Here is a 21,502-nt window from a genome sequence, read left to right on the forward strand (position 1 = left end):
TGTCATTAAGGGCTCACAAGTGATGCCATCACATCTATCCCTCTATTTAAGGAACGAAACAGGAGGATTTCTCCACAAATCTGGCTGCCGCCTGATGACGCCGTTTGTAATTATTACCGGCGAAACGTCGTATTCAGATTGTAAATGTTGTGGCTTGGCTCTCCGACACACCGGTTAGTGCTGTACTAGTATACTACACTATGCACTACACTATACACTAGTGCTGTACTAGTATACTACACTATACACTACACTATACACTAGTGCTGTACTAGTGACGAATTGGCCACGTTCTGTTTACGTGACAACCCTTACTAGTTGGCCGTGTCGGGTGGTGGCGGGTTTAACGACACATTTATATATTTACGCGATCTAACCCCAAAAAACACCACCTCTATTATGGATTTCTATAAACCGGTAAGGGTTCTTCACGGAAGTGACGTCACCCAACGTCACGCGACCGCGATTTTGGCAGGGGAAAGCGCCCACAATTACACGACGCAAGTGACGTCATACCAGGTGACGTCAGACTTTTAGATGAAGCCAAGAAACAAATCTTGGATTATTCACAAATCTAGACCATGCTATTACCCGGCACCTCTGGTATAAATCTTGATTTAAAGTTCCTAAGCAATACCCGAACAAACCTGTACTACCGATGGTATTGCTTATGCTGAACTGTGCACTGCCTTCTAAACGTGAACCTACGTTTAGAATACCCAAAATAAATAAGCAGATAATGTCTTCACAGATCCGCCTCTCCACATGAAACGTAAGCGTAGTTTTTTTTTACACGACGGATGTTTATAGGCAAGGTGTGATTTCGATATTCAGTGTCTCATCAGCAATTCAGACTTTGCTTTGAACCAATTCCAGTGAACCGCCAGATGTTTATAGATAAGGACTGGTTTTGACATTCAGTCTCTCATCATCATCAGCAGCAGAGAGAGAGAGAGAGGCTCGTTTGAAGGTAATTCTGGTGAGCTCCAAGAGGCAGGCAAGCGACGTGGGGCGCGTTCGCAACGAGTGGTGGCGCCGCTTGGTGGCCACGACGCGGCGTTGCACACAGCCAGCTCTGCGTGACCGAGAAGAAGACATTCTTAGGTTTTTTCGGTAAAGTCACGTAGGTAAAACATTTAAATTAATAAAAGTAAAAGAAAAAGAAGATAAAAATCACGACGTTTTGGAGGCAACACAAGCTTCCGTCTTCAGGTGGAACCGTCACAGCACGATAGCTGTATCAAGTAAAGAGAAATTCCAAGAAAACAGTTTCTTGATACAGCAATCGTGCTCTGACGGTTCCTGCCTGAAGACGGAAGCTTGTGTTGCCTCCGAAACATCGTGATTTTTATTTTATTTTTATTTTACTTTTATTAATTTTAATTTTTTACCTACGTGACTTTACCGAAAAAAACCTAAGAATAGGAATCCTTGCAGTCACGAAAGCTTCACATCTAGAACGAGAAGAAGACGGCCACGATCGCTTTGGGTCATTGAAGCGATGCGATTCTGTTCGAGATTGTTTCGTGCGCGCGTGGGTTCTTTTTTGTGGGGAGGGAGGGAGGGGGGTTGTTTTTACGAAAAAAAGTCAATCACTTATCGGCAATCCGGGACGCGGCCTGCCATCAGATTGTACGCGGAAGGCATTCGAACGGTCATTCGAATATTCTGCGGAACGCATTCTTGAAAGATGTTCAAAGCAGCAGTGCGGAGGGAGAGAGGGAAGAGACAGAGAGAATTGTGTGCTCGGAATGACACCGAGACGGACAAGATGAACGCACGGATTAGAGAGCACACGCACACAGACACACTCACACATACACTCACACGCACACACACGCACACAGACACTCACACGCACACACACGCACACAGACACACACACTCACTCACGGACACTCACACGCACGCACACGCGCACACTCACACGCACACACACTCACGCACACAGACACTCAGAGACGCACAGACACATACACTCAGACTCACACGCACTCACGCATACACTCACACGCACACACACGCACACAGACACACACACACACTCACTCACGGACACTCACACGCATACACACGCGCACACTCACACGCACACACACTCACGCACACACTCAGACACGCACAGACACAGACACTCACACGGACACATACACTCACACTCACACGCACTCAGACACACACACTCACACAGACACACACTCACTCACGCACACACACACTCGCACACAGACACACACACACGCACAGACACATACACTCACACGCACACACACACGCACACAGACACACACACTCACGTACACTCACACGCACACACACTCGCACACAAAAGACAAAGATCCCCCATGTAGCCTTAACAAAATGTAGGGGCAAGTGCTGTTAGCGAGCACCTATAAAGGCCGGCACGGCACACGAGGGGGTGGGTGGCCAGCCCCACGCCGGACCGCCTTTGTCTCCCCAGTGGCGATATTTACACACCGCACCAGGTACTCATTTCAGGTTGAGTCAACCTAGGGGAGGAGGCCCAGGACCGGCTCGGTTAATCGTCACTGTTGTTGGCCGTGAGCGCGAATCGAAGCCGGGTTCGTAGCGCTCCTCACTGCCCATGAGTCACACGCAAGCACGGCCACAGAGACACAGACCACGCGCGGTGCCCCGATCAGGCCACGCACATCCAACACCCCCCTAGTACCCCCCCTAGCACCCCCCTCCCCAGCGCACCCCCATCACCCAGCCCGTGCCCGCTGTACGCGTGAGGATGCAGCCGTGAATCTGTGGCGATCAAAACTCCCCACGTGCTCCGTGAAGAGTACCCGACCGCCGTCTCATCGACCCGGCTCATCGATTGCGCCGCGCGGTATTTTTTTTTATTGGGGGGGGGGGTACTCCACGGCCGCCTTTGTCTCTCCCGCAGCCGCTCATCTCCGTTCCCTCGCGGCGCTCGCGGAGACGAGAGAGAGACAGAGAGAGAGAGAGTCGTGGACTCCTTCTCTCTACCCTGCACCCCCCGGTGTGTTCCCCGCTACCCCCGACGGCGACTCACACACGCGGCACTCACGCGCAAAGTGCCGCGCATCAACGCGAATTCACGACGACAAAGAGGCCCCCCCGCCCCCCCGCCCCCCCCGTGTAGCCTCTGACGGGCTCGCTGGGGGTACACGTGTCGGTAGCGAGTAGCAGCAGAAATCACTCAAGGGGAGGTGGCTGGTCAACACACGCGCTCGACCGTCTTTGTCTCACACAGTGGCGATGTCTGCACATCACACCGGGCTGGTACTCATTTCGGGCTGATTTGACCTAAGCGAGACCCGGTCACCTATTCAAATGTTCGCCGCTGTTGTTGTTGGTCGCGAGCGGCAAACATTTATTCGGGCCGGCGGGTTCGTAGCGCAGTGCGCTAACCATTGCACCACCGCTCCCCACATATATATACATACACAAACATTGTAAATATTCACACGATCATTACACACACTATGCAAACATAACATATACGCGCGCTATATACACATACACACACTATATAGTTATACATACAATGCACGCCACACAGACTATTATATATAGTTTATATACACGATATATGTACACACATAAAAATACATACATTCACGTACACAAACATACCGTATCCACGCGATGTGCATCACACACACAACACACACAAATACACTACACATACCAAATATATATACACACAAACAATAAATGTGATATAGATGAAATATTCAGGTTTATTTAGTTTAATCAGACGCTAACTCGAGAGAACAAAAGACAAAGATCCCCCGTGTAGCCTACACAGACTGTTGGGGCAAGTGCTGTTAGCGAGCAGCACCACGCCAGACCTCCTTTGTCTCCCCAGTGGCGATGTTCACTACACACCGCACCAGGTACTCATTTGAGGCTGAGTCGACCTAGGGGAGGAGGCCCAGAACCGGCTCAGATAATCGCCACTGGCGGTAACCGTGAGCGGGAATCGAACTCAGGTGGATCGAACCACCGCGCCACCCCTTAAACACGCACCATGTATTGTATATATACACACAATATAAACTATATATTACATATACACACATAATACACACTATATATTGTATACACACATTATACACACTATATATGCACGTACAAAAGACAAATACACACCCATTACACAGAAATATATTCCACGCACGCACCATATATATATATACACACACACATACACATATATATAGAGTATATAAACACACACACAATATACACACATTATATACTGAATATAAACACAATTTATACGCGATACACATACTATCTAGGGGACACACGCACTATATACACACGCACGCACGTACACTCAACACTGGCCCTACAAACACAAACGTGAATCCTTACAAGACGGCCCTTCCAATCCCGATCCGTCCGCACTTTGTAATAAATATACATCGGCTTGGAAGACCATATGTTAACGCATCAACTTTAACAAAATGTAAATTTACATACAGCCGACTAGGATGTGCCTGTTCGCATGACACAAGCTGCAGGTGACGGGAGTTGTGGTGGTTGGTGCACTGCGCCCACGACCCTGGAGACCTGAGTTCGATTTCTGGGCTCCAACCAACACGGCCAACATCAGAGACCTGAGTTCCATCTACCGTCCACAACCAACACGCCAACATCAGAGACCTGAGTTCCATTTACCATCCACAACCAACACGCTAACATCAGAGACCTGAGTTCCATTTACCGTCCACAACCAACACGCCAACATCAGAGACCTGAGTTCCATTTACCATCCACAACCAACACGGCCAACATCAGAGACCTCCTGAGTTCCATTTACCATCCACAACCAACACGCTAACATCAGAGACCTGAGTTCCATTTACCATCCACAACCAACACGGCCAACATCAGAGACCTCCTGAGTTCCATTTACCATCCACAACCAACACGGCCAACATCAGAGACCTGAGTTCCATCTACCGTCCACAACCAACACGGCTAACATCTGAGACCTGAGTTCCATTTACCATCCACGACCAATACGGCTATCATCAGAGACCTGAGTTCCATTTACCATCCACAACCAACACGGCCAACATCAGAGACCTGAGTTCCATTTACCATCCACAACCAACACGGCAACATCAGAGACCTGAGTTCCATTTACCATCCACAACCAACACGGCCAACATCAGAGACCTGAGTTCCATTTACCATCCACAACCAACACGGCAACATCAGAGACCTGAGTTCCATTTACCGTCCACAACCAACACGGCCAACATCAGAGACCTGAGTTCCATCTACCGTCCACAACCAACACGGCAACATCAGAGACCTGAGTCCCATCTACCGTCCACAACCAACACGGCCAACATCAGAGACCTGAGTTCCATTTACCGTCCACAACCAACACGGCCAACATCAGAGACCTGAGTTCCATTTACCGTCCAGAACCAACACGGCCAACATCAGAGACCTGAGTTCCATTTACCGTCCAGAACCAACACGGCCAACATCAGAGACCTGAGTTCCATTTACCATCCACAACCAACACGGCCAACATCAGAGCCCTGAGTTCCATTTACCATCCACAACCAACACGCCAACATCAGAGACCTGAGTTCCATTTACCATCCACAACCAACACGGCCAACATCAGAGACCTGAGTTCCATTTACCATCCACAACCAACACGGCAACATCAGAGACCTGAGTCCCATCTACCGTCCACAACCAACACGGCCAACATCAGAGACCTGAGTTCCATTTACCGTCCAGAACCAACACGGCCAACATCAGAGACCTGAGTTCCATTTACCGTCCACAACCAACACGGCCAACATCAGAGCCCTGAGTTCCATTTACCGTCCACAACCAACACGGCCAACATCAGAGACCTGAGTTCCATTTACCGTCCACAACCAACACGGCCAACATCAGAGCCCTGAGTTCCATTTACCGTCCAGAACCAACACGGCCAACATCAGAGACCTGAGTTCCATTTACCGTCCACAACCAACACGGCCAACATCAGAGACCTAAGTTCCATTTACCGTCCACAACCAACACGGCCAACATCAGAGCCCTGAGTTCCATTTACCGTCCACAACCAACACGGCCAACATCAGAGCCCTGAGTTCCATTTACCGTCCACAACCAACACGGCCAACATCAGAGACCTGAGTTCCATTTACCGTCCACAACCAACACGGCCAACATCAGAGACCTGAGTTCCATTTACCGTCCACAACCAACACGGCCAACATCAGAGACCTGAGTTCCATTTACCGTCCACAACCAACACGGCCAACATCAGAGACCTGAGTTCCATTTACCGTCCACAACCAACACGGCCAACATCAGAGACCTGAGTTCCATTTACCGTCCACAACCAACACCGCCAACATCAGAGACCTGAGTTCCATTTACCATCCACAACCAACACGGCCAACATCAGAGACCAGAAGTTCCATTTACCGTCCACAACCAACACGGCCAACATCAGAGACCTGAGTTCCATTTACCGTCCACAACCAACACGGCCAACATCAGAGACCTGAGTTCCATTTACCGTCCACAACCAACACCGCCAACATCAGAGACCTGAGTTCCATTTACCATCCACAACCAACACGGCCAACATCAGAGACCAGAAGTTCCATTTGCTGGTCACGGCTAACATCAGTGGCAAGAGATCTCTAAAACCGGTCCTGGGTGCGTGCCCGTTATCCCCCCCCCCCCCAGCCGCTCCTTCACCAACTCGGGGGAGGCCCCAAGGCTGTAACCGGTTACGGACAATGAAACCGGTTACCGGTTTTACGGCCTGTCGGTCAACAAACGCGGGGGCTGTGGACCCGACGAGAGCGAAGTGACGTCTGAACCATCCTGGACGCCATCCAACCAGACAACCAACTCGCCCTGACCGGCGTGGTGAAGTATGGTCAAACATTCTCCACGACCCACAAGGACGTGGGGAGGCCACTCGTCCTGCAGTGGATTGGCAGGGAATGAATTTGTATCGTCTATTATTCTGAATAACAAACTAATAATGGTGATTAAATATCTTCTTGGTTCTTTCGGTAAAGTCACGTAGAAGGGAAATAATAAAATAATACAAATAAAACATAATTTTTTTATTTTATTTTTAAAATAAAACATAATAAAATACATTTGTATTTCATTATGTTTTATTTTTATTATTTTATTATTTCCCTTCTACGTGACTTTACCGAAAGAACCAAGAAGATGAATCCCTGCAGTCACGAAAGCTTTAAATCGGTGATTATACAGATGAATTTACACACAAACTACCGATTGTATGGACGGTAGTGTATCATAAAAATAGACGTAGAACAACAGATACAAACCAACGCGACAGATGCACAATTATACACAACACGCGCCTTTATCACACACGATGAATACTCATCCAGCAGTGGAGTGGCAAAGGGGCCGTGAACCATTATACTGCAATGTGGGCGATGGCCAAGAATTATAATGGAGTGGCAGCCGAAGGAATGGAACGCGTTCGAGGATGAGAAGGGAGACGGAGCGCTGAAATCAGCTCCTTGCGTGCGGCTGCTGCTGGCTGGATCGCTACATCGCCACGATCGTGAGAAGCGGCGGCGACGGCTTGGGAAAGCCTTCATCCAGCAGTGGATAGAATGCGGCTTTGTGGTTATGTTGACGATGACTGTGGCCTAGATCTTGTGCGTGTTTGAGGAGCGGTGGCGCAGTGGTTAGCGCAGCACTTCGCGACGGAATCCAGCGAGCCGAGTTGGAAGATTGAAATGGGTCCTGACCACATCAGAACTGGAGAGACAAAGGCGGCCGGGCGTGGTGTTGGCCACCCACCCCTCCGTGTGCCGTGCCGGCCTTCATAGGTGCTGCTCGCTCGCTAACGGCACTTGCCCCAACAGTCTGTGGAGGCTACACGGGGGATCTCTATCTTTGTGGTGCGTGTGTGCGGTTTCACGCGTTGTATGTATTTAGTGGGTATCTGCTGTAATTCGTAAAAAAAAATACTGATCCCATACAAAAGGAGCGTTTAACATCAACGCAATCTAAGCTGGTTTTAAATAAAACTGATTATGGTGATGATGCAGATGATGATGCACGTGCGTTTGAACGCACAGTAATTAAACAACACATTAAGTCGAAGTGTGATTAACTTACGCCTACATACATCAAAAGTCTCAACCGCGCACGCAAATACAAAGATCCCCCGTGTAGCCTCCGCAGGCTGTTGGGGCAAGTGCCATGAGCAGCAGCAGCAGCAGCACCTATGGAGGCCGGCACTGCATGCGAGAGGGGTGGGGTGGCCAGCACCACGCCCGGCCGCCTTTGTCTCCCTCTTGGCAATCTTTTTACGCAGCGCACCAGGTACTCATTTAAGGCTGAGTTGATCTAAGAGAGTCTCAGAGCAAGCGGGAATTGCAACCCGGATTAACCACTACAGTACCGCTGTCGAAATATACACATGTACGTTTCTATTATGCACAATATACACACACATTCAATACGCAAGAACATGTATTTACACACACACGCATTGCACATATGCACACACATACGAATATGGGCATATCAACATGCACACAGGAATATGAACACATTTACGCACACAATTAATACAGTATACAGGGTAAACACACGTGTACATTGAACACACGCGTGTTTATTATAATACAACACATAATTCACACGCGATCAATTTGTACGTACAAAGACAAAGATCCCCCGTATAGGGTTTAGGAGACTGTTGGGGCAAGCGCTGTTAGCGAGTAGCATCCTACGAAGGCCGGCACGGCACACAAGGGGTGGGGTGGGTGGCCAGCACCACGCCCGGCCGCCTTTGTCTCCCCAGAGGCGATGTTTACACGTCGCACCAGATACTAATTTTAGGTTGATTCAATCTATTTATATACACACACACATACACCACTTATCATTCACGTATTGTAGCGAATATATTTATATATATGTAGATGTACAAATGTACGATATATTAACGAGCATTAACGACAGCACTAGTTATATCGTGCACGTGACTGTACGTGCATATGTGTGTACACGTGTGTGTACACGTGTGTGTACCTTATATATATGTGTGTGTACACGTGTGTGTACGGGTAATATATATATGTGTGTGTACACGTGTACCACGTATAAATGTGCACACGTGTGTGCACGTGTAATATATATGCGTGTGTACACGTGTGTGTATGTATATATGGGGAGCGGTGGCGCAGCGGTTAGCACGCAGCGCTACGAACCCGATGAACCGAGTTCGATCCCGCTCACGGCCACCAACACCAGTGACGATTATCTGAACCGGTCCTGGGCCTCCCCGAGGTCGACTCAGCCTCAAATGAGTACCTGGTGCGGTGTGTAGTAAACGTCGCCCGTTGGGAGACAAAGGCGGTCGGGCGTGGTGCTGGCCACCCACCCATCTCCGCGTGTGCCGTGCCGGCCTTCATAGGTGCTCGCTAACAGCACTTGCCCCTACAGTATGTTCAGGCGATACGGGGGATCTTTGTCTTTGTCTGCACTTCAACATCTCACATCGTTACATCTCCCATCGTTACATCTCCCATCGCTACACCTCACATCGCTACATTTGCGAGAGATGAGAGAGACCTGCAGCGTGGTGAGTGTGTGGGCGAATGAGTGGGTGAGTGAATTTGGTGAGTAGGTGGGTGAATGTGTTGGTGGGTGACTAAGGTGCTCGCGAACAGCACTTTGCCCAACAGCCTGTTAAGGCTACACGGGGTCTTGGTTTTTAAAGTGGGTTGGTGAGTGCGTGGGTGAGTGAGTGGGTGAGTGAGTGGGTCAGTGCGTGGGTGAGTGCGTGGGTGAGTGCGTGGGTGTGTGAGTGAGTGGGTGAGTGAGTGGGTGGGTGAGTGGGTGGGTGAGTGGGTGCGTGAGTGGATGCGTGAGAGGGTGAGTGGATGGGTGAGTGAGTGGGTGAGTGAGTTGGTGAGTGAGTGGGAGAGTAAGTGCATGGGTGAGTGAGTGGGTGAGTGAGTGGGTGAGTAGGTGGGTGAGTAGGTGGGTGAGTGGGTGAGCGTGTTGCTTCGTTGGCGAGCGCGTGAGTGAGTGAATCGGTGAGCGCGTGGTTGTCGCGATGGTGCGCGCGCGCGCGTGCGCTCCAGTCTATTGCGACGTTCGCGGTGCCGTTTGTTGCGGGCAGTTCGACGTTTTCTGAGCCCCTTGCAACACAAATAAAAGTCCGACTCATTGTCACTTCGCTCACGACGACTCGACGCCACTCGACTGCCGTTGCTCGTCGCACGGTCGCGCCGAGACGCGGCCTTTTGTTTCCATCGGCGGAAACGATTTCCTTTGTTGATGATGACGGGGACAAATGATGGTGATGATGATTGTGATGATGATGATTGTGATGATGATGATTGTGATGATGATGATTGTGATGATGATGATGATTGTGATGATGATTGTGATGATGATGATGATTGTGATGATGATGATGATTGTGATGATGATGATTGTGATGATGATGATGATGATGATTGTGATGATGATGATGATTGTGATGATGATGGCTACAATTCTGCGGATTATTGGACGTTGCGCATAGTAAGACGCAATCCCTCCTCCCCCCAAATAAATAAGAACTTGCGTCGTCGATTATATAAATTCTGGTAACACGCAAAGATCACCCGTATAGCCTTAACAGACTGTAGGGGCAAGTGCTGTTAGCGAGTAGCAACCTACGAAGGCCGGCACGGTACACGAGGCGGTGGGTGGCCAGCACCACGCCCGGCCGCCTTTGTCTCCCCAGTGGCGATGTTTACACAACGCACCAGGTACCTATGTGAGGCTGAGTCGACCTAGGGGAGGTCCAGGACCGGTTCAGATAATCGTCACTGGGGTGTTGGTGGCCGTGAGCGGGAATCGAACTCGGGCCGCCGGGTTCGTAGCGCAGCGCGCTGACCGCTACACTACCGATGATATACACAATACACACACACCACACACATATAATACACACACACAATACACACAACACACACACATAACACACACATAATACACACACACACACGTAATACACACACATAATAGACACACACATAAAACACACACGCATAATAAACACACACACATAATAAGCACACATAATACACACACATAATAAACACGCACACACATAATACACATACAAATAATACACACACACATAATATAAACACACACAAATACACACACACATAACACACACATAATATAAACACGCACATACACACACTGCTAACGATACACAACAGAGACATTGGTAACACAAAAAAATGCGTAAAAAAATGGGATATATTCATCTTCTACATAATTAAGATTCATACAAAAACTGGAGTGATATAAAGAGTAGAGTATAGTTATGTATGCACATTAAAATATATATATATTGCTGGACATGTCTCTCGTGCTCTGAAGAAGGATCATTTCCTGAAACGTTAGATCTTCACAAATAAAAACCGATAATTAACTATAAACATTACTCGCCGATTCAGCGCATTGAGTTGTCTTATTTATGAATGTATCATATATATTATTAATAGATTGGTATAAAAATAAACATATTACATCTCCTTTAAACGTATCAGTCTCTCCGCTTTACAACATAATACGACGCGTATTTTTAAATCCTTTATATTAAGTTCGCTCGCTTGCTTGCTTGCGTGCTTGCGCGCTTACGACCGTGCAAATCTTTCGGTCGTTTTTTAACCCACTTCACGTAATCCAATCGAGCTGACATTTTCCACACAGACTCGTTGTGCGTGACAATTAATTTTCGTGAAAAAAAATTCCAAAATTTTACACTGTTTAGGGATTTTTAAAACAAATATTTTATTACCAATTGCTTAATGCTGGCAGACAATCATCTGACCCATAGGTGGCAGCCATCTCAAACCAGAGGACGAGAGGACTCTAGCCGCCACGCATATAAAGGATTTAGAGTGAAAAACTTTTTTTTACGGGTTAATTTTTTTTGTACACATCCCATCAGCGGCATCGGCTCAAGACAAACGAAACCCTGGACGGGTTTCGATCTTCGGGGTCTCATCAGCGGCACAGTCGGTCTCTGCTTGAACTCCCGAATTAAAATGTTTCGTCGATATAGGCAACATTGCGTTTGAACGAGTATTAACAAAGATACAAAGTGATAGATGCACACACGCACACATATATATAGTAAGATATATTGTAACTCACTTTCCCATCTGTATTGCAAATACAAAGTTGGCAGTGTGTTTAATAATCTGGAGAATACGTTGTTATTATTATAATCATAACGAACATGAAGCCCTTTGTCAATCCACCAGCAGTTGATTGACAGAGGCCATACTTCACCACGCTGGTCAATGGAGGGTTGTACAATAACAACAACAATAACAACAACAACACAAAAGCAACAACACTGTGTGGCCTTCAGATTAAAAACTAACCGACGACGTTTCGGACAACAACCCTTCATCACACAGCACGTCGCCTCTGACACATGCTTCGTTAAGGTCACACCCAGTGTTGTTGCTGCTGTGCCCGTGCAAAGACAAAGATCCCCCGTGTAGCCTCAACAGACTGTTGGGTCAAGCGCTGTTAGCGAACGTCTATGGACGTGGCACGGCATACGAGGGGGTGGGTGGCCAGCACCACGCCCGGCCGCCTTTGTCTCCCCCAGCGGCGATGTTTTACTACCCATCGCACCAGACACTGACTTGAGGCTGAGTCGACCTAGGGGAGGAGGCCCAGGGACCGATTCAGATTCGCAACTCGGTTCGCCGAGTTCGGAGGCCAGCAGCGCGCTAACCGCACCACCACCGCTCCCCACCATCGCCAACTCAGCATCGTCACCGTTCATCGCCGCGTGATTGGTAATTTACAGACAACAATAACAACAATTATAACGATGGTAAGTCTTAACTACGAAGCGTCATTAGGTTTACGATATTTAAATGACCTCGGCCCGTATCTGTGAGTAAATAGGTTTGCTGATGTGGCGATGCACAATCATTACGTCTCGCTATCGGCACGCGCCGCGTCTTGGTAGAGGCGCGGCCCTGCAAGTGCCCGCTCCCCCGCCCGCCACTGCCGCCTCGGAAAGGGGCAGTTCCACGCACCGGTCACGAGAGCGATCTCCGCAGTGGCGCTCTTGGTCTACTCTTCCATGTTGACGGGACGTGTTGGTGGAGGCGGCTGCTGATGGGTCCTTCCGATCGACTCAATCCCGTTCGTACCAACATACGCTGCTGTGTGTTACATTTGAAACACTGGTGGTGGAGTGGGGGGCGTGGGGGCAGCATCTTGAGAAACTTGCTACATTATTTCAACTGCGGCGACGAATCTGCGTCGCAGGTTCCCGTGTGCCGCTATGGGAGACCTCCACTGCTGGATGATATCGGCGTGGAAGGTCACGAGGCTGGTAGACCCGAGCAGATGTCTCGCAGCCGCGCGTGTCGAGAGACACCGAACGGAGAGCCATCGATTTTTACTTGGGAAGACAAAGGATGAGCCAACTCTAACTAGCATCCTCTTTGTCCCACCCCCCCCCACACTCACCCATCCTCACCACCCACTCACCCACCTCACCCGCGCCCATCCTGATGAGCTGACGCGGCGGTGAGGAACGAGGAATCTCGACTCGGATTGTTTGACTGTGAGATTCGCGCGGTGAGTGAGTGCGTGGGTCTGTTTACGAGTCGGAGGGCGAGCATGAGTATGCGTGGGTAGATGGGCGAGTGCGTGGGTGAGTGAGTGGGTATTTGTACGAGTCAGTGGTTGAGTATTTGTACGAGTGGGTGGGTGAGTGGATGGATGTCTGTACGAGTGTGTGGGTGAGTGGATGGGTGGTGAGTCAGTGGATGGGTGGTGAGTGAGTGGATGGGTGGTGAGTGAGTGGTTGGATGTCTGTACGAGGGTGTGGGTGAGTGGATGGGTGGTGAGTGAGTGGATGGATGGTGAGTGAGTGGATGGATGTCTGTACGAGTGTGTGGGTGAGTGGATGGGTGGTGAGTGAGTGGATGGGTGGTGAGTGAGTGAATGATGTCTGTACGAGTGTGTGGGTGAGTGGATGGGTGGTGAGTGAGTGGATGGGTGGTGAGTGAGTGAATGGATGTCTGTACGAGTGTGTGCGAAGTGGATGGGTGGTGAGTGAGTGGATGGGTGGTGAGTGAGTGGATGGGTGGTGAGTGAGTGTATGGATGTCTGTACGAGTGTGTGGGTGAGTGGATGGGTGGTGAGTGAGTGGATGGGTGGTGAGTGGGTATTTGCACGAGTGGCTATTTGCGTGTGCGAGTGGACATTTACATGGGCCAGTGGGTAATTGTGAATGGGTGGGTGAGTTTATGGGTGATCGGGTGTGTGAGTGGGTAATCGTATGAGTGAGTTGGCGTGTGAGAGGGGTACATGCATGTGTGATTAAGTGAATGACCATGTGTATGTGAAATCGGGTGAGCGTATGAGCAATTAATTGTAATAGTGTGCGAATGGGTGAGTGGTTTGGTGAATATTTGGGTAAGCGCACGCGACGGATGCTGCACAATAGAGGCGAGTTTTTTTTGTTCGTGCGACCGAGGGCGGGTGTGAGTGAATTTCGTAAGTGCGGCGTGTGAATGTATGCCTGGGCGCGCAGGAGTGAGTGGAAAGTTTGAGAGCGAAAGAGTTCCTGGGCGCGCGAGTGTGCGGACGGGCGTAGGTTTAAACGAAAGTGCGAGTGCGTTAGTGGGTGATTGTGTGAGTGAATGAGTGAGTGTGTACGTGAATGAGTGACCGGGCGGGTGAATATTGTATCCGTGCGCATACGCGTGCATGTGTATACGCGTGCGCGTTAATCTCTGTTAACGCGCTGCGCTACGAACCCGGCGACCCGAGTTCGATTCCCGCCCACGGCCACCAAAACTATTGACGATTATCTGAACCGGTCCTGGGTCTTCGCTAGGTCGACTCAGCCTCAAACGAGTAGCTGGTGCGGCGCGTAAAACATCAGCGCTGGTGAGACAAAGGGGGCCGTGCGTGGTGCTGGCCACCCACCCCCTCGTGTGCCGTGGCGGCCTTCATAGGTGCTGCTACTCTCTAACAGCACTTGCCCCGACAGTCTATTGCGGCTCTACGTGGGGGGGGGGGGAAGATTTGTGCCTTCGAGTTGTGTGAATGTGTGCGTAAACGCGCGCGGTGATTATTTTTTTCTTCTATCAGCCTGCGTGAGTGTGCGTCTCTGTCTCTGTTTGTACTGGTGCGTGATTACGCCCTATCTGTGTGTACACACTCGTGTACTTTGCACACTCTGCGTGCCAGAGACGCTGCTGCTGCGTGGGTGTGTGTGACGGGCGTCGCTTCGCGCGCACGTGTGTGTGCGTGTGCGCGCGTGGTGTGTTGTGTGTGCGCGCGTGGTGTGTTGTGTTCGTGTGTGCGCGTGGTGTGTTGTGTGTGTGCGTGTGCGCGTGGTGTGTTGTGTGCGTGTGCGCGCGTGGTGTGTTGTGTGCGTGTGCGCGCGTGGTGTGTTGTGTGTCTGCGTGTGCGCGTGGTGTGTTGTGTGTGTGCGTGTGTGCGCGTGGTGTGTTGTGTGCGTGTGTGCGCGTGATGTGTGTGTGTGCGTGCGTGGTGTGTTGTGTGTGCGTGTGTGCGCGTGGTGTGTTGTGTGTGTGCGTGTGTGCGCGTGGTGTGTTGTGTGCGTGTGTGCGCGTGATGTGTGTGTGTGCGTGCGTGGTGTGTTGTGTGCGCGTGGTGTGTTGTGTGTGCGTGTGTGCGCGTGGAGTGTTGTGTGTGTGTGCGCGTGGTGTGTGTGTGCGTGTGCGCGTGGTGTGTTGTGTGAGCGTGTGTGCGTGATGTGTTGTGTGAGTGTCCGGTTGGCGGAGGGTGTCCGACACAAAGTGACATTGCGTACTCGCTGCGATTTGACACAAAAAATTAATTACGGAAACATTACATCGGTCGCCAGATCGTGCTTGTTGGAAGTTCGTGAGTGCGACGGTGAGTGGGGAGCGGTGGTGGTGGTGTAAGCGGTTAGCGCTGCGCTACGAACCCGGTGACCCGAGTTCGATTCCCGCTCGAGGCCACCAATACCAGTGGCCACTATCGGAACCACGAGAGAGACAAAGGCGGCCGGGTGTGGGGTGCTAGCCCACCCACCCCTCGTGTTCCGTTGCCGGCATTGGTAAGTGTTAGCTTAATAATGGCACTTGCCCCAACAGTCTCTCAAAGCCTATACGGGGGATCTCTGTCTTTGTATACGTGTGCTAGATTTTACGATGCACTATTGCACCACGAATAACATAATAGACGAGCAACGTCTCCCCTCCATACATCTCTGTATCTCCGCATCACGAAAACAACACGTGACATTTGTTTTTACACATCTCATCAGCCGCACCGCCTTGTAGGGAGCGCGTCATTTCAGCACAAGCGAACAACTCTGGACCGGTTTCGACATTGCGCTGTCTCATCAGCAGTCAGGCTCACTTTACGAATCGATGATGGTGAACTGATCGATGTGGAACCTAGGCCCGTGTGTGTTTGTGTGTGAACGTGTGTGAGTGTGGGTGAACGTGTGTGAGTGTGTGAACGTGTGAGTGTGTGTGTGTGAACGTGTATGAGTGTGTGTGTGAACGTGTATGAGTGTGTGTGAAAAGGTGGGTGAACGCGTGTGTGTGAGTATAGTGTGTAGCATGTCCGTGTGTGTAGTATGTGTACGTAGTGTGTAGTTTGTATGTGTGTAGTATATGTACGTGTGTAGCGTGCGTGAATTATATACATGTGTGTAGTGTGTAGAGTGTGTAGTTTATATATGTGTTGAAGGATATATATATATGTGTGTGTGTAGTATATGTATGTGTGTATGTGTGTATCTTTGTGTGTATGAATGAGAGTTAATGTGTTTGCAGGGTGCGTGTGCGCTCGTGTGTGTGCGCTGCCCCGTACACCCTGATGCCCCCATTCTACTGCTGCTGTCCATAGGATCATGCTACTGCCCCCATGCTACTGCTGCCCTTAGGATCCTGCTACTGCCCCTATTCTACTGCTACTGCCCGTAGAATCTTGCCACTGCCCCCATGCTACTGCTGCCCTTAGGATCCTGACACTGCCCCCATGCTACTGCTACTGCCCGTAAAATCTTGCCACTGCCCCCATGCTACTGCTGCCCTTGGGATCACTGACACTGCCCCCATGCTACTGCTGCTGCCCCTGGGCTCCCTGCCACTGCCCCCCATGCTACTGCTGCTGCCCTTAGGATCCTGCTACTGCCCCTATTCTACTGCTACTGCTACTACCCGTAGAATCTTCCAACTGGCCCCATACTACTGCTGCCCATAGGATCCTGCTACTGCCCCCATGCTACTGCTGCTGCCCCTGGGCTCCCTGCCACTGCCCGCACCCTCCCGCTGCTGCCCGCGAAGGGCTCGTACCGTGCTCGTCCGCGGTGCCGCCTCTCAACGCGGGGGGGGGCCCCGCGTCCATCATCCTCCTCCTCGCCGCAGCGGCGCCTCTAATCGCCTCTAATCGCCTCCAAATCGCTGCGCAAGGTGGCCTCACGAGGGGGGGGGGGGTAGGGGGGTAGGGGAGGGGTTTGATGGGAGGTAGAAGATAGGGGGGGGGGCTGGGTAGTGGTGGGGGGGGGGGGGTACCCGCGACTCGGGGTCCCCTCGGAAGGTTAAAGCCTCACGCCCGACCGAGGTTCCATCTGCTGCGGCGTCGCCACCTCGGATTGCTGGGGGGCACCACGGTTGGGGGGCGGTAGGGGGGGGGCCGGATAATGGGGGGGGTAAGGTAGAGGGGTGGGAGCAGGGAAGGGGGGGGGTAGTGATGGGGGGGGGGGTAGGAGGCAGACACCTCGGCACTAAAGACCTCTGAGATCCCAGCTCCGTGGATGAAATCCCGGGGATTTGCGCCGCGTGAATTAGAGGAGATGAGGCGGATCGAGGAGGCGACGACGGCGGCGCGGGCCGCTGTCGGGCAGCGGGGGTCGCGACTGGGGCTGCGCTGTCCGCGACAAATCGGCGGTCAGTTTTAAACCCCCGCGGAAAACCCGATCAGGCGTGGGGGGGTGGGCGGGGCATCGAGACACGCCCACAACCACACAAGCCACGCCCACAACCCCGCGAGACACGCCCACAGCCCCACGAGACACGCCCACAACCCCGCGAGACACGCCCACAACCCCGCGAGACACGCCCACAACCCCGCGAGACACGCCCACAGCCCCACGAGACACGCCCACAACCCCACGAGACACGCCCACAACCCCACGAGACACGCCCACAGCCCCGCGAGACACGCCCACAACCCCGCGAGACACGCCCACAACCCCAGGAGACACGCCCACAACCCCGCGAGACACGCCCACAACCCCGCGAGACACGCCCACAACCCCAGAGACACGCCCACAACCCCCGCGAGACACGCCCACAACCCCGCGAGACACGCCCACAACCCCGCGAGACACGCCCACAACCCCGCAAGACACGCCCACAACCCCGCGAGACACGCCCACAACCCCGCGAGACACGCCCACAACCCCGCGAGACACGCCCACAACCCCACGAGACACGCCCACAACCCCACGCGACACGCCCACAACCCCGCGAGACACGCCCACAACCCCGCGAGACACGCCCACAACCCCACGCGACACGCCCACAACCCCGCGAGACACGCCCACAAACCCCGCGAGACACGCCCACAACCCCACGAGACACGCCCACAACCCCGCGAGACACGCCCACAACCCCGCGAGACACGCCCACAACCCCGCGAGACACGCCCACAACCCCGCGAGACACGCCCACAACCCCGCGAGACACGCCCACAACCCCACGAGACACGCCCACAACCCCGCGAGATACGCCCACAACCCCGCGAGACACGCCCACAACCCCGCGAGACACGCCCACAACCCCGCGAGACACACCCACAGCCCCGCGAGACACGCCCACAACCCCGCGAGACACGCCCACAACCCCACGAGACACGCCCACAACCCCGCGAGACACGCCCACAACCCCACGAGACACGCCCACAACCCCGCGAGACACGCCCACAACCCGCGAGACACGCCCACAACCCCGCGAGACACGCCCACAACCCCGCGAGACACGCCCACAACCCACGAGACACGCCCACAACCCCGCGAGACACGCCCACAACCCCACGAGACACGCCCACAACCCCGCGAGACACGCCCACAACCCCGCGAGACACGCCCACAACCCCACGAGACACGCCCACAACCCCGCGAGACACGCCCACAGCCCCACGAGACACGCCCACAGCCCCACGATACACGCCCACAACCCCACGAGACACGCCCACAACCCCGCGAGACACGCCCACAACCCCACGAGACACGCCCCACAACCCCACGAGACACGCCCACAACCCCGCGAGACACGCCCACAACCCCGCGAGACACGCCCACAACCCCACGAGACACGCCCACAACCCCGCGAGACACGCCCACAACCCCGCGAGACACGCCACAACCCCGCGAGACACGCCCACAACCCGCGAGACACGCCCACAGCCCCACGAGACACGCCCACAACCCCGCGAGACACGCCCACAACCCCACGAGACACGCCCACAACCCCGCGAGACACGCCCCACAACCTCACGAGACACGCCCACAAACCCGCGAGACACGCCCACAAACCCCGCGAGACACGCCCACAACCCCACGAGACACGCCCACAACCCCCGCGAGACACGCCCACAACCCCGCGAGACACGCCCACAGCCCCACGAGACACGCCCACAACCCCACGAGACACGCCCACAACCCCGCGAGACACGCCCACAACCCCGCGAGACACGCCCACAACCCCACGAGACACGCCCACAACCCCGCGAGACACGCCCACCAACCCCGCGAGACACGCCCACAACCCCACGAGACACGCCCACAACCCCGCGGAGACACGCCCACAACCCCGCGAGACACGCCCACAACCCCGCGAGACACGCCCACAGCCCCACGAGACACGCCCACAGCCCCGCGAGACACGCCCACAACCCCACGAGACACGCCCACAACCCCGCGAGACACGCCCACAACCCCACGAGACACGCCCACAACCCCACGAGACACGCCCACAACCCGCGAGACACGCCCACAACCCCGCGAGACACGCCCCACAACCCCACGAGACACGCCCACAACCCCGCGAGACACGCCCACAACCCCGCGAGACACGCCAACAACCCCGCGAGACACGCCCACAGCCTCACGAGACACGCCCACAACCCCGCGAGACACGCCCACAACCCCACGAGACACGCCACAACCCCGCGAGACACGCCCACAAACCCCACGAGACACGCCCACAACCCCGCGAGACACGCCCACAACCCCGCGAGACACGCCCACAACCCCACGAGACACGCCCACAACCCCGCGAGACATGCCCACAACCCCGCGAGACACGCCCACAGCCCCACGAGACACGCCCACAGCCCCACGAGACACGCCCACAACCCCACGAGACACGCCCACAACCCCGCGAGACACGCCCACAACCCCGCGAGACACGCCCACAACCCCACGAGACACGCCCACAACCCCGCGAGACACGCCCACAACCCCGCGAGACACGCCCACAACCCCGCGAGACACGCCCACAACCCCACGAGACACGCCCACAACCCCGCGAGACACGCCCACAACCCCACGAGACACGCCCACAACCCCGCGAGACACGCCCACAACCCCACGAGACACGCCCACAACCCCGCGAGACACGCCCACAACCCCGCGAGACACGCCCACAACCCCGCGAGACACGCCCACAACCCCGCGAGACACGCCCACAACCCCGCGAGACACGCCCACAGCCCCACGAGACACGCCCACAACCCCGCGAGACACGCCCACAACCCCACGAGACACGCCCACAACCCCGCGAGACACGCCCACAACCCCACGAGACACGCCCACAACCCCGCGAGACACGCCCACAACCCCGCGAGACACGCCCACAACCCCACGAGACACGCCCACAACCCCGCGAGACACGCCCACAACCCCGCGAGACACGCCCACAACCCCGCGAGACACGCCCACAGCCCCACGAGACACGCCCACAGCCCCACGAGACACGCCCACAACCCCCACGCGACACGCCCACAATCCCGCGAGACACGCCCACAAACCCCACGAGACACGCCCACAACCCCGCGAGACACGCCCCACAACCCCACGAGACACGCCCACAACCCCGCGAGACACGCCCACAACCCCGCGAGACACGCCCACAACCCCGCGAGGACACGCCCACAACCCCCGCGAGACACGCCCACAACCCCACGCGACACGCCCACAACCCCCACGAGACACGCCCACAACCCGCGAGACACGCCCACAACCCCGCGAGACACGCCCACAACCCCTCGAGACACGCCCACAACCCCACGAGACACGCCCACAACCCCGCGAGACACGCCCACAACCCCACGAGACACGCCCACAACCCCGCGAGACACGCCCACAACCCCACGAGACACACCC

At 53.9% G+C, this 21,502-nt stretch overlaps 1 protein-coding gene across 3 annotated transcripts in view; it reads right to left on the minus strand.

Moving 5' to 3' along the window:
* Nucleotides 1–21,502, minus strand: part of LOC133354376 (pituitary homeobox 3-like) — a 115,658-nt gene that overhangs the window by 18,815 nt on the left and 75,341 nt on the right. The window contains exon 1 of one of the 3 annotated variants that reach the window (XM_061571171.1): nucleotides 17,409–17,533. The exons of the other annotated variants lie outside the window; for them this stretch is intronic. Coding sequence (XP_061427155.1) covers nucleotides 17,409–17,463 — 55 coding nt within the window. The 5' untranslated portion in view covers nucleotides 17,464–17,533. Of the gene's footprint in view, nucleotides 1–17,408; nucleotides 17,534–21,502 lie in introns of those variants that run through there. 3 annotated transcript variants of the gene reach the window in all.

This window comes from Lethenteron reissneri, chromosome 47 (assembly GCF_015708825.2).
Source record: "Lethenteron reissneri isolate LAM-NWPU_2019-01 chromosome 47, ASM1570882v1, whole genome shotgun sequence".
NCBI lineage: Eukaryota > Metazoa > Chordata > Hyperoartia > Petromyzontiformes > Petromyzontidae > Lethenteron > Lethenteron reissneri.